Source organism: Musca autumnalis, unplaced genomic scaffold (assembly GCF_047663935.1).
Source record: "Musca autumnalis isolate F117 unplaced genomic scaffold, ASM4766393v1 scaffold_3, whole genome shotgun sequence".
NCBI classification, from domain to species: Eukaryota; Metazoa; Arthropoda; class Insecta; order Diptera; family Muscidae; genus Musca; species Musca autumnalis.
The window spans coordinates 140,873,734-140,900,494 of NW_027411866.1; the positions used below are offsets into that span (position 1 = coordinate 140,873,734).

General features: G+C 35.7%; 1 protein-coding gene across 4 annotated transcripts in view; it reads right to left on the reverse strand.

The window, feature by feature from the left end:
• f (espin protein forked) overlaps window positions 1–26,761 on the reverse strand; it is a 325,622-nt gene that overhangs the window by 168,235 nt on the left and 130,626 nt on the right. For all 4 annotated transcript variants that reach the window (XM_073974572.1, XM_073974571.1, XM_073974570.1 and 1 more), the window contains one exon: window positions 14,893–15,171. In XM_073974572.1, the coding sequence (XP_073830673.1) occupies window positions 14,893–15,171 (279 nt within the window). The remainder of the gene's footprint in view (window positions 1–14,892; window positions 15,172–26,761) is intronic.

The window sequence follows — 26,761 nt, forward strand, 5'->3', positions numbered from 1 at the left end:
CAAAGTTTAAGCATAATCGGAATATGTTATCACCTGTCACTGGAGCCTCGAAGCTTCAATAGTAATTTTCACGAAATTGCTCTACAGACCACATTTATTGTCCAATCGATGAACAAATTTTACCAGTTCTTTGTTGTATCTTAAAACTAATCTTAAGAAATTGTGAAAATCGGCTCGGATTTTAATATTAGCTATATATAGGGGCCATGGAAACTTTGAGGCCCCAGTGGCAAGTGTTAACATGCTACATTACATTATTTTTGCCAAGTGTGCAAATGTAGCGTGTCAAATGTATTGTCTTTGTTGAATCATTTGATAAGATGCGAACATACAAATCATCTATAAATTATAACAACTCAAAGAAATTTCACTCATTTTCACTGGTGATTAATTTTAAAAATTTTAGGCAATTTTTCTAATAATGTTGCCATCACATAAGCTATCATAAATTGCGGCTATAAAATAAAAATGCTTTCATAATTTATTGGCAAATAATGATACGTTGAATGGGCTTCAGCAGAGGTCATACATTAAAACATTTCCCTTTCTCTGGGTTCCATTGTTTAAGAAGGCATTGTTTTGGAGGCAGTGACTACCATATTAACTAATAACCAAATGAAAATAAAAACATCAATAATACAAAAGAAACTGGCAAAAAAGAAGCTGATGCTAGGCCGTGTGTACTATTAACACACTTTAAGAGTTGAGGAGGAAGAAGGCGATAAAAGTAAAAACAACTAATATATTTTCGCCTATTTGGGAGGTTCTGCAACATCATCATTTAACAACCTTTAATCCCAAGTCCAACCCAAGCACCTATTAATGTGTATTAATTACAGCTCGTTTGTTATTGTGCATCTTGGCATTTCGTATCCTTACTAACCTAACTCACTAATTTCCTCCATCACTTAGTTTTCTTAATTTGTTGTGGCAATTTTCTTGAAAGATGTTAATCACCATAATGAATTTATATGGGTTAAAAATGAAATGAAAGAAAAAAAAAAAGACAGCGATGGCTTGAATGATGCCAACTAAGTGATGCGGTTAATCCATTCAATTTTTGTGTGCGGGTTTTTGTGATATCTGGTAAGTCAACCAGACGAAAACAAAAAAAAACTTGAAAGAAAATCGAAAATGAAAGAATCGATGCCACCACTTAAGGCTACTTGGCAACATTTAAACAAACTCTGTCTGACGAGTTTTATAAAAAAAATATTTAAGCCAATAATTTGTATTAAATTTTCCAATTATTTGAAGATGTTTGTTTAATGGATATATACGAGGTTTGTTCGAATAAGTTAAGTGGTAAGTAGTTTTCGGCAGAAGCTAGTTTTATCCATGTGTAAGTCATTTCAATTTCAAGATCTACGGGACCATAAACGTTGACGGTGAATACCGACGCAGTATGTACCACGAACTGTACCAGCCGACCGACATCGATATAGTAAAACGTATCGAGTTACAGCGATTGCGTTGGCTGCGCCATATCAGCAGGATGGGTAAAGATGCACCCGCCAGAAAGGCATATCAATACGAGCCACTTGACGGTATACACCCCAAGGGAAGGGCAAAACTCCGAGGGAAAGACTAAATTGAAAATGATATCACAAAACATCGCATCCAAAGTTGAACAAGTAAAGTAGAAGATTGGAGCTCGTTTTTTCTTGACTTCAATTAATTTTATATACATATGTATGTTTATCATGTTTCCATCTGTAGCATTTCATCACATGCAAAAAAAATTGTGAAATGTCATCGAATACCAAGAATTCAATCAAATCAACAAGACATTTTAAAATCCGAAGTCCGAAGATAAACCACAAATAGAAAAAGCGATAAACAACTTTACAAACGAAAGCGTTCTTATTATCTTCTACTATTCCTTGTTGTTACTTTTTCTTGCAATGTACGGTTCTTTCTTAATAAAATTTCTGTTCTGATCAGCAGAATTGTTTGGCACAAAGAGGGGCACTGGGTTACGAAGAACAACGGAATAAATCTTCACACAATTGGAGCAATGCTGTCACTTAACAGAGCGGCGTCACCACCACCAACTGGCCAACCGGCAACAACAGAACAGAAACCAAGTATCCTCAATAATGCTGAAATGACTGAAAAAACGGGATATGCAACAAGTGTCACACAACGATAGACAGATGCTGCAAACTGCTCACTCATAATGTTCATAATGTAGAATTTTACTCAAGCTGTTGGAAAATAGTGGAAAATCATTATTTTCTGTTTTGATTCAGTGAAAATTCTTGTGGAGTGAAAAAATTGAGTACAATAAAGTCCAGAAGGAGAGTGAGTGAGTAACTTTTTTCGTACTGGCCTCCACATTCGTGTCCATGAAATCCGTGTATTCTTTGCGTTAACATATAAAACGGAATGTTAGAACGTGGAACATGAATACAGGCTGATATTTTCCCGTTTTCTTGCTTATTGACCAACGCTGAGTCGGCTGAATGAATGGTGGTTACGATTGTTGCTGTTGTTATGAATTTTGTGGAGCATAACATAGTAACGCGGCATAACGCGCTTATGATGTTCGTGTTTAAAATGTATTTGTTTTTTTTTTTCTTAAAGTTGATTGCTGCTGCTGGCATCCAGACAGCCTATCTCAAATAGCTTCTAGAAAATTAAGGAGTATATAATGAGTGCGATGGCGTTGAAATATCATATAATAATTCTACCAAACTAATATAGGGTATTTCTAAGTGGAGTGGTGGTCAATATATAGCACTTCCATCAGAGGGTATATGAAAAGATTTTATGGTATTTTATGAGAAGCTAAATGGATCTCTATAAAAAGACGTATTGGTCTCCTATGAGAAAATATATTGCTCTTCTAGAGAAGACATATTGACCGATATATAAGACCGATTGGTCTTCTATGAGAAGGCATGTTGATCTTATATGAGAAAATGTATTGGTCTCCTGCACCAACGTGCACAGAAATTCATTTCGGGGGCCTAACTACACCAAATATGATTTTTTTTAAATCAAAATTTTCGAAAATTGTTTCAAAAATGTTTATTTCGGGGGTCCGGGAACCCTTTGTCACCCCCTGGTGACCTATGAAAAGACCCAATTGTCTTCCATGTGAAGACCTAATGGACTTCTATGAGAGACATAATGATATTCCATGAGCAGGTTAGCGGTCTAAGCTATTGGACTTTTATGAGAAGACTTCATGGTCTACCAAGAGACGATCTATTGGTCTTCTAAGATAGGTCTTGGTCTCCGATGAGAAAAGTTATTGGTCTTCCATGAGGAGACCTATTGATGTTCTATAAAAAGACCTATTGTTCTTGTAAGGGAAGACCTAATGGTCTTCTATGGGAAGGCCTACTTGTCTTCTATGAGAAGACCTACATACTCGTCTTCTATGAAAAGACCAAATGGTCTTCCATGAGAATACTTATTGTTCTCCTTTGAAAACACCTATCGGTCTTCTACGAGGAGACGTTTTGATCTTCTATGAGAAGACCTAATGATCTTCCATGAGAAAACCTAATTATCTTCCATGAGAAGACCTAATCGTCTTCCATGAGAAGACCTAATGATCTACCATGAGAAGACCTATTGGTCTTCTGTGAGAAGACCTCTTGATCTTCTATGAGAAGACCTCTTGATATTGTATGACAATACCTCTTGATCATGTATAAGCAGGCCTATTGGTCTTCTATGAAAAGAACTATTGGTCTTTAGTCAGAAAATATAATGGTATTCTATGAGAAGTCCGTTTGATCTTGTATGTGAAGACCTTTAGTACTTGAATGAAAAGTGCTATTGGGATTTTAATATATATATTCTTGATCAGGGTAAAATTCTGAGTCAATCTAGCAATGTACTCATACGTCTGTATGTCCATCTGTTATAATCATTCTAGCGTCTTTAATAATTGAACTAGAACGCTACATTTTTGCACCCCAGTGTATTTTTTTCCATAGGAAGATCAAATTGGAATTTGTGGCCACAAAACCTAAACTTGTGTTCATCGGCACTTTCCATAAAATTAATTATTCCATATAAGTTCAGAATATTTCATGGTGCAGGGTATACGTTTGACCCGGCCGAACTTGAACCTTCCAGGCTATATAAAACTATGCGATACGATCAAAAATGTGCCTCATCGAAATAATGACTTTAGACTAGGGCTGCTCATACAACCACAAATACATTTTGTTATCGTGTTGGTTTTGAAACACAAACATTTTTATAGTTTCCCAACATACCATTAAGTCTGAATTTATAAAATTTACGAAAAACAATTCGTATAAATACATTCTACAATTACACGGATAAGCTAATAATTAGCATAAACATTCATTATTTTCAAGAGAATCAAGTTTCGTTTATTCTCCAGTGGCTACACAAGAATTTATAATTCAAATATGATATTTTGTTCGAGTAATGTTGGTTTGTTGGGTTGTCTTGTGTAATGGAAAAAGGGGGTATTGAAAATGTTAATTTCAAAAACAAAAGCTCTCTTTTTCAATTGTGTGAGTGAGCAAATTGACACACACCGACGGCAGAAGTGCGCCCTTTGAGCAGCCCTACTTTAGACTTAAAATATGAGACGCTCAGTGCCAGAACAGCCTAACCCACATGTTCAAAAAAATCAAACTGACTATAAAGATTAAGCCGGAACTTTTAGAAATAAATACTAAAAAAAAACTGTTTGATTTTTTTAGCATGTGGGTTAGACCATTTTGGCGCTGAGGGCCTCATATGTTAAGACTAACACAATTTTTGATAATTTAAAGTCGATTAAGCCATGTCCGTCCGTCTGGTTGGTGATCATGGTAACTATGGGACGAAGCACAATGGTCCAGAAATCGATTTTCCTGGCCACAACGCCAATTTTTAGTCGCCGGAGCGCAATTCAAGTTGACATTTTTAAGATTTCCCATTTAGATTTTCACAATTTTGCTTGGAAACCGCAAATCCTATCGAAATGGAACTAAAGAAGATGTTGTAGCTATGAAAATTCTCTACAAGATTGACTTTTATGATATCTTCATAGTTTTTACCATTATTGAGATTCATATAGAAGTTCAAATTAAGACAATGGATTGAATGTATCGCCTCCTTATAAAACAAAGTCATGACTGCAATATCTGAATAAATGTAAAAACTACGAAGATATCATAAAAATCAGTCTTGTAGAGAATTTTCATAGCTACAACATTTTCTCTGGTCCCATTTCGATAGGACTTGCGGTTTCCAAGCAAAATCGTGAAAACTAGAAAAACCCATAAAAATGCCAACTTGAATCGCGATTTATTTAAAAAGCGTTACGACGTTTTTTCTTTTTTTTTTTTTGTTTTGGATTTTTCTCATCTATGAACATTGTAGTTTTGGAATCCACAAAAGCTTCCCAGGTGTAAGCATCTTCCATTTAAATTTGGTTCAAGAGCACCGTGTGCCTTTAAGAAACGTTTTTATAAATGTCCGTAGCGTTAAACATAGTAAGCCACTTTATTTTTCCTCATAAAATTTTAGCGAAATTCCAAATTTAGTGGGGCAGAACTTTTAGGGAACAATATGGAACAAGGTTTGGTATTCGCAGAATGATGGCTGTGAGTGTCCTCTTTTAGCCCATATATACTTTAAGTCCGTTTAATACATTTTTATTGAATTTACATGGGTAAAAATATGTGGCTTTTTTCCATACCTTTCCCATATTAATTATAGCTTTTTTACCCAAATGGACACTTTTTTCAAAATATATGAGTTTTATATGATTTATATAAAAAACCAAAAAGTATTTTGTTACATTTTGAAAAAAAAAATTAAATTAAAAAGAATATATGTTAATTCTTGTTTATTCAAATATTTGTATTCTTATTTTTTTACGGGCGTTCGACCTTTTTAATTGATTGGAATATATGAAAAACTCAAAAATACTCATATTTTTATACAAAATTTTGCAAAAACGCCAAATTTTAACTTTGACCTTGAATTACTCTGCAACTACTAGACTGAATTTGAAAAAAAAAAAACGATTCTGAAGCACTGTGCAGAGTAGCCGATTAGGCCCAAATTTTGTACTGTCTAATATTTGTTCCAAACTAAGTCAGAAGATAAAGAATAACGGTTTTGGTTTTATCTAGCATAGGCTGAGTGTGTATTTCTCACTTACAGTTTTTTTCTAGTTTATAACCAACTCATTTATTTTGTTTGATCATGTCTTTGATATTTTGTAATTTATTCCTTGTCCATCTTCAACAATATCGGTCAACATAACAACAACTTTGTTAGCTAGTTATTGATGTTCTTAGTATAAACGATTGTTCAGACGTAAGATCGGTTTCATTCACATTCCATTCTTGTTTACAAATTTCTATAGACTGTTTTGGCTTATAATCTGTTAATTAATAATTCTTGAGAATATGGCTTTTATAAACAAGACAATTAAAAGGAAATATAAAACAGCGTTCGTTACAAAAAAAAAAAAAAAAAAAAAAAAAAACAGAAGAGATCAATACAGCTACATGCAATGTTTATATTCTATACGAATGCAAAATATAAAACAAAAACAACACAAGCAAGAGAGGGTTATAGTTGGATGGGCCGACCATGTGATACCCTACACCACTACCCCTGGAGACTAGTTTTTCACCGAATTTCCAAATATAACTCACATGGACAGAACTTGTCGTTTAGGAAAATTTTAAGATATATAATAAAAATTTTACCAATTTTTACACAAAAGTGTTGCTCCATTTAATCGCTAAATATTATCTGATCATCACATTAAATTGCAAGCTTCTTCTTCGTCGTACACTCCAACCTTACTTACAATTTCGAGCCGATCAGACTATTATGGCGATCACAAAAACTACACGCAGAAAAAACGGCCTCTCTAACATATGTCCCAAACATATTTTGCAGCAAACAAATATATGTTTGCAACAGTCCCAAACGTAACATATGTTTGGGTCCTGCAAACAAATATATGTTTGGGTGCAAACAAATTTATGTTTGGGTGCAAACAATTTAAATGTTTGGGTGCAAACAAATACAAACCCAAAAGCCACAAAATAACAGACACATGCACCAGTGGGCGATTATTGAGAGCAAGGGAGCGTAAATTTCAATGAAAAAAAACACTTTGAAATGTATGCTCTCTTGCTCTCAGTAACAGCTCACTTGATATCTCTATAATATACACACAAATGGTGGTGTTTTTGTTTATTGAAAGGCACAACAACAACAGACACATAAGTACATATATTTGTTTGGACCCAAACATATTATGTTTGGATCCAAACTTATATTTCTTTGCAACCGGTCCCAAACATATATTTGTTTAGATCCAAACATATTTCTAACATAAATTTTTCTGCGTGTATAATTGTTCCACAAACATCCCATAAGGGACAAGGGAGACTTTTCTCATATCAATGAGTGCACCCCGATTTATATTTGCTCATATTAGCTGGGACCTACAGTTTATCGCCGAGTCCGAACGGCGTGTCTAAGAAACCACTTTTGTAGAGAAGTTGTACATGACTGAAATTCTCAGGAAATGTCGCCAACATTAGTGAGGGGTATTTAGCCACCGTTGAAAAGTGTTTTGATGTTGCATGGCCGGGGAATCGAACCCACGACCTTAAGCGTGCAAGGCGGATGTGCATACCATTGCTTTGAGAAGGTACCCTACGGAGAAGACCGATATCGACAATTTCTAAAGTAAATCTACATTTGGACAAAATATTAGGAGATACAATGTTTGGACAATTAGTTAAATTTTTTAACTTTTAGGGTGGTGGTACCGGAAGGTGCGCACGAAGGCCAAATTTTGGAGCGAATCGGCTGACCCATTCGAGAGTTTTCGTACGCATGGTGCCATAGGAGTTCTTACAGCTTTTGGGGCTTTTTCACAAGAGATAGAGACTTGCCCTGATGTCTCGTATAAATATTACGATGTGCAAAGTATGGGCCAAATCCGTTACTGCCTTCAGGAGCTATAATGCGCACAAATTTTCCGAACATTTTCGAACTTTTGGGGATGTACCTAAAGGAATGTACCGATATGGCTCATCTTCGGACTTAAACTAAGCTCGGACAAAATATTACTATGGCCAAATTTTAGACCGAATCGACAGATCTTTTCGAGAGTTACGTCCGCTCCAACCACTACGCATGGTGCCATAGGGGATCTTTAAACCTTTTGGACTATTTTCTCAGGAAGCATGGATTTGCTCTTGATAAAACTTGAACCGTCGTAATGGGGGCAGCGAATACAAATTTGTACAACAAAAATCAAAGCAATTCGAAAGCAAAAACCAACTTATAATACCCTTTCCACATAGTGGTCTAGGGTTTACATATATGTATTTGAGAATTTCTGTGTGAAATCGAACACTTTTTCAAAAAAGGGGTTTTTGATTTCCTGTATTTTTTGCTGTGATGTTGCTGGTCATCAGTAAAACATTTTAGTATATTTTCAGATTGTTTTGACTAACGGTTCCAGAGATATCGCGCCTTGAAAAAGTCGAATTCTGTAAAAAATATGTGCAAAGAAATACTCAACACTACATTAATATTGGTCCAAATAGAACATTTTTTTTTTTTTGTATTTTTTGTTGTTTAACAGCTGTCTAACACAGGATATGTATGTAAAAGAAGTACTTCCTTGCACATAGTTTTTACCGAATTCGGTTTTGTCAAGGCGCTATATTACTGGAACCATTAGTCAAAAAAATCTGAGAATATACGAAAATGTTTTGCTAATGCACAGCATGACCACAGCAAAAATTAAAAGAAATCAAAAACCAATTTTTGAAAAAATATCCGATTTCACTCAGAAATCCCATTTATATTATCTTCTAAAGATGGAAAATTACTATTTTGAATGAGAATTTATGCATAATTGATGAAATATACACATATAGTTGTCTCACGATGTAATTAGGACTTTTCTCATAATCCTCATAGTTTTCAAGGGAGCCCGGTCCCCTTTTAGTTCATAGTTTTCAAACGGATCCACCCGAAATTAACATTTTCATACATGTTTTGAACATTTTGATTCCAAAAAGTAATATTTGTTATATTTTTACATAGTTTCCATTAATCTACAACTAGAATATTTCTAATTCCAAAACGCTGATTACTTTCACCATTTATCCACTTAATGTTTTGCCTGATTTCTCTTCTATTAAAATGCTATTAAATTTCTCTAAATTATTTACAGAATATGATCCCCATTAAAAACACATTTATCTCATAAACAAATTAATTTAGTAAATATATTGAAATTATAATAAAATGTCAATAATAATGAACATTGATTCGAAGATTCGAATAGTATAGATTTCATCACTATATGACACTTGGCAAGCTCTTTAAATTATATTAACATTGTCTTCATTATTCAATTAAGTATTTAAAAATTAAAACACAAATAATTACTTAATTGAGTGATTGACATGAAGCATTGTTCATATAGTCAACGCCTTTGTTTAGTTAATTATCTTCACTGCTCAACTCACTCAATGTTTCAACAACTTGAAACTGACGTTCTACTTTGAAACCAAATTAACTTAATAATGTGGCATAAAATAAATGGAGTTTCGATTGCAAAAGCAACAAGCAAGCTTTGTTGCAACATGATAATAAGTTTAATTAATTTATAGTAATTACTTGGCAGATTATAGGCGTTGTATATTTTGTAGACTTTCATGGGGTGTACAACATTGCCAAAACTTAAGCTGTACGTCATCAACTTTGGCTACTCCAAAATAAAAATGTCTTGTTTTTATGAAGATCAAATATAGACCCCTAATACAATGCATTTCATAGCATTGTTTCTTCCGCATACTCCGTCTTTTGTCTTTACCCAACACGCGTTTCATTCAAAATTTTGTTTATTCATCATTGTGTTATTCAATGATCTAATCTAATAAATGTATTGATGATAGTAAAAGTACAAAATATTTTCGGAATATTGCTCATAGGGAGAAGGCCGTGTGCATTTTTAAGTAATACCAAAATGTGGGTTTGTTTAAAGGATTTTTAGATAAAATGGATTTTGTTTGCTTAGCAAAGTGATAAAAGCTCAATATACCAACTCTACGATGAGAGTTTTTCACAACGGCAAAAACAGCGAAGCTTATAAAACCATCAGCGGAGTTAAAGAGGGATGCCTGCTTTCTCCGCTCCTGTTCATAACAACACTGCCGCAAGGAAGATTGCCTAATATAAATATGGACTAATACTAATTTTTATAGATAGAAGACCTCTAAATTAGACTTTATTTTGGGTAAAACTATAGGGAGAACACCTTCAAAGAAGATATTCTATAGATAAAATACTTCCTGAAAGGGTCCCCTATAGTAGGATGATCTCTTATAAGGGTCTTCTGTAGATCAAAGACCTTCTAAAGTGAACTTCTGTAAGTGAACCTCCTAAACAATTTTTACAGTGGTTATCAGTTCTCTGGCCACATCGAACTAAATCTCGTGATAGAAATTCTCCTATAGGGGGCTTCTGAAAAACGAAGGCCTCATTTTTCGATTGGCCTATACCGCTGATACTCCCAGCTGCCTTCTGTAGATAGAAGACTTCCTAAAAGCAGACTTTTAAATACGGAAGACCTCTAAATTAGACTTCTATCGATAGAAGCCCTTATATGGGGTAATAACATAGATAGAATAACTCAAAAAGGGATATTCTATTGATAGAAGACATACTATAGGGAGAGATAAAATATAAGAAGACCAATCGATATAAGCCAATAATATAATTCAAGAATGCATTCGATTGACTTAAGGGTGCATCGATGCCTTCTGTAGATAAAATACCTCCTAAAAGAGATTTCTAAAAACGGATGACATCTAAATTAGAGTTCTTTTGATAGAAGACCTTAGATAGGGCAGAACTATACATAGAATATGTCCAAAAGAAATATTATAGATATAGAAGACCTCTTACAGTGGTATATCTAAAGGGGTCCTCAAAAAAAGACCATTACTCTATAGTTAGATGATCTACTATGAGAGTCTTCTATAGATACAATACCTTCTAGTTGTAATCTTCTGTAAGTGATCCTCATAAAATAACCTTAACAGTGGTTATCAGTACTCCCGCCACATGACAGACATCCTCCTATAGTGGGCTCCAGAAAAAGGGAGACATTTTTTCCATTGAACTACACCGCTAAGACCTTCTATAGGTGGAATACCTCCTAAACCAGACTCCTGAAGGTGGAGGAGAATCTATAAATTAGACTTCTATGGATAAAAAACTTATATAGGGTATTACTATTGATAGAATACCTCCAATGGGGATATTTTTTAGAGGTTCCAACTTTCTTTAAAAAAAAAACACACACACACACACAGAAAAATCAAATTGAATGGGGAATGTTTGTTATCATTTGAAAGAACATTCGATGTCTAACAAATATTGGCCGAGGCTACGTCTCAGACGGTATATCCGTTGAGTCCAATTTTCAATGACTCGTTCAAGCTTTTCGTTTTCGTTTTTCGATGTTTTCCTCCAAGACCGGAATCGAAGCGGCTTTATCCGCATACAATTTTGACTTTACATATTCTCACAAGAAAAAGTCTAACGGAGTGATATATGATGATTTTGGTGGCCAATCGACTGGTCCAAAACGTGCTCACCGAAGTGTTCTTTCAATAAATCAATTGATTGATGTGATGTGCGGGAAGTGGCGCCATTTTGTTAAATCCAAATGTTGCCGAGATTACGAGCTTCAATTTCAGATATCAAATAGTCGGTTATCACGGCGCTATAACGGTCGCCATTGACGATGAAGTCCTAACCGGCATAATTTTGAATTTTGAAGAAATAAAGTTCTTCTATAGATAGAATACCTGTTAAAGAGGGTTACGATATGTAGAACACCTCTAAAGGTAGCTCCTATATCGACACCTCCAAATAATATTATGCTAAGTCTAAAAAGTGAGTTTTGCAGGAGAAACTCTCAAAGTGTGGAAATTTTTTTGAACTTCAGTACTGTGCTAAGTCAATATTTGTTTATAACTTCTGTTCGGATTGACCGATCATTACCAAAATTTGACAGAATTTAAGTTAAAGGACGTTCGACACCTCCAATTAATAGTTTGCTAATTCTGAACAGTGAGTTTGGCTGGACAAGCTCTAAAAGTTTGGAAATTTCTTTGACCTTCAGTACTATGCTAAGTAAATATTTGTTTATAACTTCTGTTCGGATTGTCCGATTATTACCAAAATTTGACAGAATTTAAGTTAAAGGACGCTAAATATAAAAATGTAAAGAACTTGAAAACATGCTAAGTCGACTTAGCATACTATTGTTTGGAGGCGTCGATATGTAAAAAAAAAACTAAAGGATTCTTAAAGGGGTCTTTCAAATGTAGAAGTACCTCGAAAACGGTTTTACACCCTTAGCCTTTAGACTAACGAGGGTATTACACTTTCATACGGCGAAAATGTGTCTCATCGAAATAACAGTTTTAGGCCCCAAGTATGTTTGGACGAAATCCGTTTCAGACAACTTGGAGTCGATGTAGCAGTGTACATCACAGTAACTTTCGAACGGATGATCCGATTCGATTCAAAATTTGGCCTTCGAAATATTTTGTCCAAACTTAGTTTAAGTTCGAAGACAGGTCATATCGGTCCACGATGATCGTGCACATAGAGAAAGCAGCTTCCGATTTGGTCAATACTTTGCACAATGTACTATGCCGATGCAATCCATCAGGTGTCTCCTCCGCAACACTTTTGAAGTTTAATCCAGGTTTATACGTCCTAAAATGGACACAAAATCTAAGAACTCCGTAATACATATTTATATGGATGAAGGATTTCAGTTGCTTAGCGGGTATTCGATTCGATATTGTCAATAGATAAATGTTTAGATTCACGCCGGCTGAGGATATATCTCTGTCGGCGAAGCCCGACAGATACTTTGTTACTTTGGGTTCAATAATTAAATAAATTAATTATTAAATAAATAAACGAATAAACAAATCAATAACAAGTAAGAAAGTATCAGTCAGCTGAGCCGACAGAGATATACCCTCAGCCTGTGCAAATTGAAACACTTTTTTCACAAAAAACTTGTGTAAAATTTTGGTCGTATGAACCCACAAAAATGTTGATTAGGATTAAAGTTCAAAAATTTTGAGGAAAAAGTTACTTAAAGGAATGGAGCGACATAGACCACGGGGGTGCCATAGGGTGTTTTTACATCCTACGGGCTATTTTCTCAAGAATTATGGACTTGCCGCTGAAACAACTTTTACCATCGTGATTGAGGCAGCGAATGTAAGTTGCTTCAACAAAAATCAAAGTGATTCAATAGCAGGACTTAATGTGAACTTATCAAAAATCTTGTGTGGGAGTACGGGATGGAATGGCCAATATAGTCCATATTCGAACCTGATCTGTATCTGGTAGACATTATGAGAATGTGTAAAGAATGGACCAAATCGGTCACTCCCATGAAGAGTTATCGTGTGCACAATTTTTCCGAATATTTTTGAACTTTTGTGGGATAGGTACCTGAAGGAGTGGACCGATATAATCCATCTTTTAACTTGAACTAAGTTTGGACAGAATATTACGAAAGCCAAATTGTGGACCGAATCGGCAGATCCGTTCGAGAGGTATCTTGCGCTCCAACCACTACACACGGTGTTAAAATAGGGGGTAACCCCTGAGTGAGGTGGTCACTGATAAAGAGAAATAACATGTTCGTCTGCAAACCTATGCAGCTGGAACCTTTATACGTTTGAAGTGCTCACTTTTCACAACTTAAACAACAAATAATATCGATATACAGTTTTATACAATTTTCTCACTCGACTAATTTTAAAATTTGGTTCACAAAATCGATGTACTACCATGTAAACACCATATGATCACTATATCCAAACAAACAAAATTAAATCCATGTTTATTACATCCAAAGCAGATTTCAAAATTTATTTTAGAACGATAAATTACTTTAAATATTATTAATTTTAGTAAAATAAGGACAAAAATTCATATTTCCAGCAGTTATCGGATTTGAACCTTCTCATGGACAAAACTACTTGACAAATCAATACCATAATTCAAATTTCTTAAAATTGAAATGTTTACTATAAATTCTCACCAATAAATTTGTGTTCCAAAGTACTTAATTTTGAACATTTTTGGCCACGGTCGTGACACTGTGCGTCAGTGTCACGAACAGTTTGGGTGGGCAAAATCGGTCCTAAAATAGAATCGATCAACACTGTTTATATGGTAGAATATGTCCTACATCTAATCTTGGAACCCTTTTAAGTGGACATACTGCAGGCCCATACGGACAACATTGTGTAATAAAAGATAAAAATGAAAAGACCAGTGTTTCACAACATGGAGGCACGGCCATGTTTTGAAACACTGGTCTTTCGACAGTTAGAGGTATCCGCATATAATTACATTTTTCTACAATCGTTCTCACAGGCTAATTAGCATAGATATAATATCGAGTAATCATTGGTCGATTTTCAATTTCAACTTTTTCAAATTTTTCGTAAACATTAAAACAGTCTTCTTCACATCTTAATCCTTTTTGTAGTCTAGTGTAATAAATGATTTAGCTGCGTGCTGAATGTTTATCTCAACCGAAAATGCGATAATTAATTGCCCATAATAAAAATTCCAAATACCAAAAACAAATATTAACAATATATTTTTTTGCAAGTAAATAAATATTACATGAAAATTTTGATTTCATTATTTGCATTCCGATCTCTAATGCAACATAAATATAACAACTTTGCAAACAACATGGTGTTATAATTCAATCGTTTTTTTTTTTTTTTTGCTTCAACCAAAATGATTGATGTTGGCAAAATGTAGACGGGGGATTAAGTTTTTGGAGTAGCTACTTACCAAATATCAGCTGATGCTGCTACCAACAGTTGCACGCAATCCAAACAACCTCTTGCCGCTGCATAATGCAACGCTAATGCGCCTCCATTAGGCCTTTCAATTGATGAAATACTGCCCGAGTGCATTGAATCATTATAGCCATCCAATTGATGTGAATGCATTTTGTTCGTTGTTTTATTTGTTGAATCGTTGTTATTGTTGTTTTTATTGCTATTTTGAGAGTTATTTAAATTTGTATAGTTGAGGTTGGCATTTAATGGTGGCGCAAAATCATGAGTTCTGTAATGAAAAGAAATTAGAAACAAATGTGAGGCGTTTAATAGACAAGTGAATGAGAAATGTAGTTGAACATTTATGTTAGATCCTAAAAATATGCTTTAAATTTTAAATGTTTTAATTTGAAGAAAGTGTTGCAGCATTTTAGATGTCTAGAGGTAAGAAACAAAAGACTTAAGACAAAAACTTGTACAACTGTCTGAAGTGTTGCCAATCACGAACAAAAATAAGATTCGAGTTCATAATCAAGTTCGAATTACTACTAAACTCCTGTTGTTGTGGAAAATGTTTGTTTGATTGAGAACAGAAAATAATCAAATATATTTAAAAAAAAAAAACAAAAATTTGGTAGTAGTTCAAACGAATTTGTATTCGAATCGTCTCAGTGAAACAGCACGGTGCTCTTGAAACAATTTTAAATGGAAGGTGCTTACACCTCGGAAGTTTTTGCGGATTCTGAAACTACAATGTTTATAGATGAGAAAAATCAAAAAACAAAAAAAATCGCCGGAGCGCTTTTTAAATAAATCGCGATTTAAGTTGATATTTTTAGGGGTTGTTTAGGTTTTCACGATTTGGCTTAGAAACCGCAACTCCTATCAACATAGGACTAAAGAAAATGTTGTAGCTATGAAAATTCTCTACAAGATTTACCTTTATGGCATTCTCGTCGGTTTTACCGTTTTTGAGATATATAAGTTCAAATTGGGACAATTCAAATTCAATTCATTTCTGTATCGCCCCCCTTATAAAACAATGTCATGACTGCAAATTCCCAACTTAAACTTATATATCTAAAAAATGGTACAACTTAGGATAAGTTACTTAAGCCAGTCTTGTAGAGAATTTTCACAGCTTTAAGATTTTCTCAGGTCCTATATCGATAAGACTTACCGTATTCAAGCAAAATCGCGAAACCCTAACAAAAGAACCTAAAAATGTTAACTGAGCTTCTTTATCTCAAAAATGGTACAGCCTGAGAACAAATCATAAACGTCAATCCTGTAGAGAATTTTCACAGCTACAACATTTTCTTTAGCTCCATTTCGATTGGACTTGCGGTTTCCAAGCAAAATCGTGAAAACCTAAAAAACACCTAAAAATGTGAATTTTGACCGCGATTTTTTTAAAAATCCCTACAGAGATTTTTTCCTGTTTTTGGATTTTTCTCACCTACGAACATTGCTGTTTCAGAATTCACAAAAACTTCCCCTGTGTAAGCAGTTTTCATCCAAAGTTAGTTAAGGCGCACCCTTCATGACATTGTTTTATAAGGGGGCGATACAGTCAGTGCATTGTCCCAATTTGAACTTCTATATCTCAAAAATGGTAAAACCTACGAAAATATTATAAAGGTCGATCTTGTAGAAAATTTTCATAGCTACAACATTTTCTTTAGTCCCATTTTGATAAGACTTGCCGTTTCTAAGCAAAATCGTGAAAACCTAAACAACCCCTAAAAATGTCAACTTAAATCGCGATTTATTTAAAAAGCGCTCCGGCGATTTTTTTTTTGTGTTTTGATTTTTCTCATCTATAAACATTGCAGTTTCAGAATCCGCAAAAACTTCCGAGGTGTAAGCACCTTCCATTTAAAATTGTTTCAAGAGCACCGTGACAGGCCAATAATTATTAAATTATGAAATCCAATTAAACATTATATCATCCTAAAAGTATGGTATATAATGTTGGCCTAAGACCTTAGATGTCATTGCCTTATTTGCTTACTATATTTAGTTTGTATTTTTTTTAGTTATAAGCTAAATTTATAATAAATAAATAAATGGTATATAATGATGACATAAAAACTTTGAAATAAATTATCAAGCTGTGGATCGACCCGTGATGTTAATGTCGTCGGCGTAAGCAAGTAACATGTGGCTTTTTCTTTATATTCTGCCATTTCTTTTAACATTTGCATTTCGCAAACCTTTTCTGTCTCCTTGTCTGAAACTTCTTTTGGTACTAAACTGTTCGGAGGTTCTCTCCTCTGTCTGTGGATCGGGTACCAGTTAATGTCATCTTAAGAAGCCAACTAAGCTTTGCAAGAATTTGTGGCTTGGAATACTTTTGAAAGTATGGGGCTGTCGGAGTCTGCTTTATAATCAACAAAAATATGGTATGTGCCGATCTGCATATCTTGGCTATTTTAAAGGATTTGCTGCAAGGTTAATATCTGGACAATGGTGGATTTGTCCAATGCCGGCAATTGGGAGCATACACCGCCAAAGCCGGTCCCAAGCCCGGTTGATAAAAAGGAAGGGCTCTTGCAGCGAACGAACCAGATACAGTGAATATCTCACAGTATGCTACCAAAAAAAGGATCCGCTAACACCGGGGTGTCAAGCGACCACGTGCCCATCGATGTTTCAGGGTTGCAGTCAGGCTACCGACTGTAATAGAACGGAGCCTTGTTGATACTTGGGCGCCTCAACAAGAAGGGGACATAATTGCCTAGCGCACTCATGGTAGTAGAGGGCTATGGCATGATCGCCCTTTGTTTTCTCGGGGGGCGACTGCTGCATACCGACTATGGACGCTGTGAGTGACTCTATTCAGACGCATAACAGGGAATTGCTCGGTCTCCTTGGGGAAAGTGGAAAGATATCAGTCGGGAAAGCTTTCCCATGAGCAACAGGGAAGACTATTACAGGTTGTCTTCCTCCATAGGCAAAAGTTGGCGTCTCAGGCTATATAGGTCTGCGCTATCTTGATCTATGGCTGCCTCGTCTAGTGACAGGCATTAAGTAATAATTCTAACCAGTCCAGTCCTGAATGCTATTAAGTATAGCAACCCCTGTAGATTCGAGTACGGTATCAAGTATCCCGATGTGACTTGATGGTCAATCTGTTTCGTTATTCACGACTTGGACATCAAGCGTTACACAGCGGATACGTAGCCAGTTTGGCTAAGTGACAGAGAGGAGAAACTTACTACATTTCACCAATTTTGGACTTTGACATAGGTAACAATTCCGAAGAGGAGTGATGGGTCGAAGAGGAAAGAAGGCACCAAATGTGTAGTGTGAGCATCGGACGCTCGTACAAACTTAACGACAACTGCAGTGTTTTTCAGAAGTCTTTTAATTCGCCGAAAGACTTAGAACTACTAGTAGAAATGACAGACCTCGCAGATTGGATAGTCACTGTTCAAAGTTGTAGGTCTATCTTAAAAACGTGTAATGTAATCGTTAAGTTTTGTTAGATACCGGGGCACTGTTTAGCGAAATGATACAGTTGATAAACTGGCAAGATGAGACCCAAAGTCCTCTGACCTTCGGGTGGAGGACTATGTCAAGCCACCACTTTGCTTCTTCTCCAAAAAAAAACTCTGTAAGCTCTACGCAGAGAAATCCATAAGGATTTGACAAGATGTACCTTATAGTATGGTATCGAAGTCAATCTGGCAGGCAATCTCAGGGCGTGGAACTGCGTCCATTCTCTCACTAGCTAAATTAAAAACATAATTACTGTAGGGGTCACTGCAGCATTAAATATATGACAAGTAACTGGGAGGACAACAACATTGAGTATTGCAGGCTATGTGAGGATGTGGAAGAGTCTAAAGCACACGACATGTCAAATGACATGTTTGGTGAGATGGTACCTCTCTGGTCATCCTAGACTAAGCAAGTTCAACTAAGTACCTTCTCACCTTCCCACCTTTCTGTTATATCTACTCTACTTATAACTCTTTTCTGTCCTTCTCAGATCCTTTCCTCTTCGTACCCCTTTTTTATCACTTTATCAGGATGAACGCAACGGACCTTTGGTTTCTGAGTGATGTGGCTGCCAACAACCGCGCAACCTACAACCTCACCTGTGCCACTATAATTTGTGCACACAGTCATATATCTTTTATTGTAGACGGGACATAGAATGACCACAATCCAATAATCGGGCATGCTTTCCTTTTGTCAGATGACGATGACGCCTATCTGCGTGTCGTCTCCATTCTTCAGAAGCTCGCCTGGTAACATATCGGCTCATGCGGTTTTTTTATACTCTCCACCATAATATGAAGGGTGGATAGTATAAATATTCATCGGAGACCCTAGAACGGTACCACCCGATTTTCGGTATTTTGAAGGTTTTAGCTTCATTATCCCACCAAAATGGCTGAAATTTGGTACATAGTCTTCGTTAGGGGCATAAAATTATCCTCCAGAATTTTGTCGTTATAGATCCATGTCTTCATATAGCCCCCATAGAACGGTACCTCTTGATTTTCGGTATTTTGAAGTTGATGGCCTCTATATTCCACCGAAATTGTTGAAATTTGGTATTTAGTCTTCATTTGGGGTACAAAAGATTCCATATGAAATTTGTGGGTATAGGTCCACGCCTTCATGTAGCCCTCATAGAACGGTGGCCTCAATATTCCTTCGAAATGGCTAAAATTTTGTATTTAGTCTTCATTCGGGGAACAAAACCTTCCATATGAAATTTGTCGGTATAGGTCCACGCCTTCATATAGCCCCCATAGAACGGTGCCTCCGGATTTCCGGTAATTTTGAAGTTGGTGGCCTCAATATTCCACCGAAATTGTTGAAATTTGGTATATAGTCATCATTTGGGGTACAAAAGATTCCATATGAAATTTGTCGGTATAGGTCCACGCCTTCATATAGCCCTCATAGAACGGTACCTCCTGATTTTTGGTATTTTAAAGTTTGTGGAGTCAATATTTCCCCCAGAAATTTTTCGGTAACAGTCCACGCAATAATATAGCTTCCATTAAACGACACCTCCCGATTTTCGGTATTTTGAAGTTTGTGAACAAAATAATGAAATTTGGTATTTAGTCCTCGTTTGGGGTATTCAACTTTCCCATCTAAATTGGTGGGTATAGGTTCATGCCTTCATATTGCCCCCATAGAACGGTACCTCCCGATTTTCGGTATTTTGAAGGTAGTGGTCTCAATATACCAATACCGAAATGGCTGAAATTTTGGTATTAAGTATTCGTTGGGGGTACGAAACTTTCCACCTGAAATTTTAAAGTATAGGTCCATGCCTTCATATTGCCCCCATATAACGGTACCTCCCGATTTTCGGTATTTTGAAGGTTGTGGCTTCAATATTCCACAGATATGGCTAAAATTTGGTATTAAATCTTCGTTGGTGGTATTAAAATTTCCCCAGAAATTTGTTCGTACAGGTCCACGCCTTCATATATACCTCTCGATTTACAGTATTTTGAAGGTTTGTGGCCACAACCTTCAAAAAACCGAAAATCAGCCAGCCAAGTGGCTGAAATTTGATATTTAGTCCACATTGGAGGTAAAAATCTTTCCGACTGGAATTCGTCGGTATAGGTCCATGTTTCGATGTAGCCCCCATTGAACGGTACCTTCCGATTTTCGTAATTCTGAGGGTTGTGACGTCAATATCCCACCTAAATAACTGAAATTTGTTATTTAGCCTTCCATGGGGTTATAAAATATTCCAGAAGAGAATTATCAGTATATGTCAACGTCTTCCTTTATCCACCATAGAAGCGTACCTCTTGATATTCGCTGTTTTGAAGATTTTAGCCAAATTATCTTACTGAAATATAGGAAATTTGGTGTTTAGTCTTGTTTAAGTCTAAAAACTTTCCGCCAGAAATTTGTCGGAAAAGATTTAGCCTCCATAGAACAGTACATCCCGATTTTCAATATTTTGAAGGTTAGCCGCATTGTTTTACCGAAATTGCTGATATTTGATATTTAGTCATCTAAATTAACGAAAGGAAATTAATTGTGGTGGAGGGTATAACAAGTTCGGCCCGGCCGAACTTAACACCGTTCTTACTTGTTATTCTTCAGCCGGTTTATTGCTGTTTTTACCACATCTTTGCTGAGCGGTAGTATTTTTGTCCTCTTTATTGTTGGACATCAACAGCTTGGAAAAAATGCTCTTTTCATAATCTGAGCTCACTATATGATGCACTGTTTAGCTTGCGTATACCTTCGGTAGCAGCACGAGCTCCAGTGTAGCAACACGAACTCCAGTGTACCACAGGTACACAGGCACCGATGTTCAACTTCCGTGTTGTGATTTTTCGTACTTTATTTGCAAAGGTAAGGTAGTGATCCGACACAACTCGTGTCCAATTTGGTTTCTTGGTTTTTGATCTGGTGACAGCCGGCAGATGGCCTGGTCGAAATGCTTAAGTGTGGTGTTTTTGACAACAAACATAATAATCAGGTGGACTTATTGGCCGACCTTGTATAGGTCTTGGGCAGTTGCTTAGGTGAAACCACGATGAACAGTATCCACTTGAGTTGAAAGAGGGACCAAGATTAGTACCGGATTTACCATTGGTTTATCGGTCAGGACCGTTGAAACAATTTTAAATGGAAGCTGCTTACACCAGAGAAGTATTTGCGGATTCCGAAACTACAATGTTATAGATGAGAAAAATTAAAAAACAAAAAAAAAATCGCCGGAGCGATTTTGCTTGGAAACCGCAAGTCCTATCGAAAACGGACTAAAGAAATTTTGTAGCTATGAAAATTCTCTACTAGATTGGCTTTTATGATATCTTCGTAGTTTTTACCATCAGTGAGATATAGAAGTTCAAATTAGGACAATGGATTGACAGTATCGCCTCCTTATAAAACAATGTCATGACTGCAATTTCCCATCTTAAACTTATATACATATCTCAAAAATGTTACAACTTAGGAAAAAAATTACGAAAATTTGACGAAATATTCTTTAGTCCCATTTTGAAAGGATTTGCAGCTTTCAAGGTAAATCCTGAAGACCTAATAAAAAATTTGAAAGTTTGATCTGAACCTCTACATCTCAATAATGGAAAAACCTAGGAAAATATCAGTCAGTCAATCTTGTACAGAATTTTCACTGCTACAACATTTTCTTTAGTCCCATTTCGATAGGACTTGCGGTTTCTAATGTAAATCGTGAAAACCAAAAAAAAACCTAAAAATGTGAACTTTGATCGAGATTTATTAAAAAATCCATCCAGCGATTTTTTTCTTGTTTTTGGACTTTCCTCATCTATAAACAATGCTGTTTCAGAATCCGCAAAAACTTCCGTGGTGTAAGCGGTTTTTATTTAAAGATAGTTAAGGTGCACTGTGCATAACTTTGTAATATAAGGAGGCAAAACAGCCAATCTATTGTCCTAATTTGAACTTCTATATCTTAATAACGGTAAAAACTACGAAGATATCGTAAAGGACAATCAGGTAGAACGTTTTCATAGCTACAACATTTTCTTTAGCGTTATTTCGATAGGACATGCGGTTTCCAAGCAAAATCGTGAATACCTAAAAACCCCTAAAAAATGTCAATTTGAATCGCGATTTATTTAAAAAGCGCTCCGGCGTTTTTTTTTTTGTTTATTTGATTTTTCTCATCTATGAACATTGAAGTTTCAGAATCCACAAAAACCTCCCAAGTGCATGCACCTTCTATTTAAATTTGTTTCCAGAGCATCGTGTACCTTTTTGTCGACTACGAGCAGCCTTCGACTTCCTATACTTTTGAAGATATTCCCGTAAAACTCTTGCGGAAGAACCTCTATGAACAGTTTGGTCCCCGATGAGGTTTCAAATAAGGATACAGTCTCTCGTGTGATCTTGTTTTAGTTGACGGACAGGCCGTGTTGTTATACATTACATTCACTGACCGGCGTAGACACCAATCCTTGGAATCTTTCATCCAATGACCATATGCCGATCTACACTTACTACCTTTTTGTCAACTATGAGCAGCCTTCGACTGTCTTATACGTTTGGAGATATTACCGTAAAGCTCTATAAGTATAAGTTAGATACTTTGTCCCCAACTTCCCCTGCATCCGCGATTGGATGCTGATTGGAGCACTGACATCTCCCAGTTCTACTTCCGGCATATTATTATATTTAAATTGATACTGCTATGGTTCTTTTCTCCCTCCACTGCTCAACATTCGGTAACTGAGCTATCGTTGAACTATCGAAGAAACCTATGAGATGAGGTTTCAAATAAGGAGGCAGCTTCTCATGTGATCTTGTTATAGTTGACGGACAGGTCTTGTTGCAATCCATTACATCCACAGACCGGCCTAGACACCATTACACCTTCGAAATAAATTTAAATAGTGACTCTATTTTGTGGAAAAAATGCACCTAACACCGCCGGAAGGCTTGTACGTTTTGTATAAAACCTTACAACTTGAACTTGATCTATTACCTCTATTAAGTGAAACATGTATTTTTCGCTCTGCTTGTATTTTTCGTTTACCTTTCCGCACTATGCAAATACGTACCAATATAACCCCAAAAAATAAAACAATTATATGAAAAACAAACTTTTGCTTTTGTTTATTTAATTTGCAATAAACAAACGCCATGCAAATAACGATTCTCGGTTACAATCTAATTAAATGGAAACTGAAACACTTTTTTAATTTAAAAATAGTATCACTTTTTGTGCTTTTACAATGCTCCACTCCAAATACTTTGTAACATAAAAAAGAAAACAGTGTTGCCATTTTTTATTTAAATATTTTCACCAAAATTAAAAATGGGTTTCTAAATAACAATAGCGGAAAGATGCAGACATGCTTTGATTCATATAATTGCCACAATCAATAACAATTGTTTCTATCCGATTGAAAAAAATCGCCAATATTTCCTATTACAAAAACTACTTTCCGACCAAGTTGTGTTGGTATTCCCACAAACAAAAGTCCATCTCCCAAAAGAAAAGAAGATAATTTAAATTTGGCCAAACGACATTACTAGAGCATATAAAGTTAACTCTTGTTTAAATACTATTCTTCTTTCACTTAATTTTCTTTCGAGGAATTAGAAAAAAAAACAACACCTGCTTAACAGAACGTTACGGGAATTATTGTAAATTTATACTAATTCACGTTCCAACCTGTCGTTTAGTTGTTGTAGGAATAAACACAAGCTACAGTAATGTTTTTTTATGAGGCTTAAGCATGTTCCGGCAAACAAGATGCCAGTCTGTCAGTGATTTTTTGTTTGATAACATAAATGTATGTTAAATGGTTGTGTGTATGTGTTTTTTTAAACAAGAGCATGTAAATTAAAATAGTTTGTTTTTTTTTTCAAGCGTAATTTTGAGGTTGTTAAAAATGAGAAAGTTTTTTAGTATGACATTCCAATTCTGAAAATAATAAAAAACGAAAAGTAAAATATCTGTAAATTTAATTAAGAAGAAGAAACGTTCTTTAAACCCATACAAGCCTGGGCATAATGAGCCAATAAATCAACCAGCAAATCACCCAATTATATACTTTATATATGTACTTTATTAGTAAAATACTCTAATATCCGGACGGGGCCCCTTCCGAACTGACCACTTTTTTAATATTTTCTGTATGTTTTTCAAATTTCGTCCATTTGCCCCAAAATGGTGTCGAGATGTATTTCTGGCTACATCGATGCCTACATACATGGCTTTAGAACAGCGTTAGGCGAGAGAGCGCACGTGGCCGCCCATTTAACGTTGCTCTCTTCACACACAATTCAACCCATTGAAAAAGCATGCACTCACACAATGACACGTAAAGTATGCAATAGAAAGGTATGGTGCCTGACGCTGCTATAGAAGAACATTTGCGCGCCTCTGGCAACTGGTTACTATCTTTGTAGTGACCTGTTTCACTTGAACATTACATCGAAGATTTTACTTTCCATTTCTGGGTGCATCGAAAGCGTATATGAAACGCCTCTTTAACTGAAGCAACACAATCATCCAACAGCGGTCTACATACATACAAACATCTGAGCAGCGTAATCTTTGTAATCTGATACAATTAACTATGACACTCTTGTATATGTCATACAAAAAAAAACAAATAAAACGATATCGATAATTTTATTAATTTTCTCCTTTAGAGTTAAGCTTGATGATCGGAAATTTTTTTGCAAATGAAGAAGGAAAGCCAAGGCCTCGAACCCTCACATTCACCAAATTACGTGACCTGGTTTCGCTGTTAGTTGATTTCGCTCTTCAGACGTATCGACTGTGAAATGGCTTCTCTTTCCTAGAACCTTTTGTTTTTCAAATGCAAATTTGTTTTTATCCATTAACGGATATTTTCCCGTTGAAATGTATTTCTTCATAACAAACGCTATTTTGCGCTGCCTTTGAAGTTATGAGTTTTGGCTTTGAACGCTAACACGCCGTGATATTCTTCGTCTAAGCAGCCCAAAAAAGTGGTTTTTGATTTCCTTTATTTATTACTGTGTTGATGCTGCTCCTCAGAAAAACATTTCAGTATATTTCCAGATTTTTTTTTACTAACGGTTCCAGAGATATCACGTCTGGAAAAACTCAAATTCTGTAGGAACAATGTGCAAAGAAATACTCATAACTTCTTTAATATAGTTCCAAATAGAAAAAAAATGTTTTTGTATTTTTATACCCTCCACCATAATATGGAGGATGAAGCAATCAACATTTTAATAATTACAGTTTCAGCGCCCTCTTCATTTCAATAATAACAGGTTTAAGATTTTGTACTTTTGTCATTGTGAGTATATAACTTTTCCATATTTCCTATTGTGATTGATCTTTACACTTTAAAAAGTTTATCTGATAAAAATACACATCGGTAAAATATATTTAATACTACTAATGTAAGCAACTATGTACTACTAAGTTAATCAAGCAATACTAGATGGCAATATCGCTTCACAAAAGTAGAAGCTAAGGAGAACAAAATTCAATAAATTCGTTCATTCCTGTATAGCAATTTAACCTATGTTCATCGACCTCAGTGCTTCCTTAAATAGTTGAAACTGATAGCAGTACATCATTCGCAATACCGAGAGTGAATCAAACAAACAATCTCGGCATCGCCTTTCTTTATTGGCGCCCAACTCAGTGGCCATGTAACACGACCACAAGAACAAAAGGCTTGTGTGGAAGCACACAATCTTCGTAATCGTCTTGTTTCACAGACGATCTATACAAATGACCGTATAAGGCGACGGTTCATTATTGTAGAAAAATTTGAACACTTCATATCAACTTCAATGCTTCCCGAAGTACATGAAACCGATAATAGTGCATTTTCAGTATCTACAGAGTGTGAATAAACACCATTTCTGGATCCACCAAATCATGCCGTTTACTTCAGCAGCAATGCGGTTTTAATCCTGGGGGAGGTTCAGAAGTAAGTCGATGGTTTCAACATCCATCTAGACTAGGTCAACGCCATCTTCCTACCATCATTGCAGTTTTAGCAGATTCAACAAACTGATACCTGATCAAAATTCAAGAACTCATCATCCTCATACTAAGCAGGACCAACAACTCAATTACCCAGATGCAGCTTACCCTAGCAGATTCAACAATCCATTATTCCTGCTACAATTTGCTGTAGCAGTTTCCATAACATTTTTGTTCTGTTCCTTTACTTTTGAAAATGGTAAAACCGGCAAAAGTAGTAGAAGTTGTAAACTGCTCCCATATGAATGATGTGGTGTCCGAAGTAAAGGAACGCTTTTCGAGTAAAAAGTGGTAAAACTTGAAGATTCTTGCACGTAAAGGAACAGAGCTTTTATTTATGATGTTTCATCGGGACGCTTTCAGCGCCAGAAGGGGAGACTAAATCAAT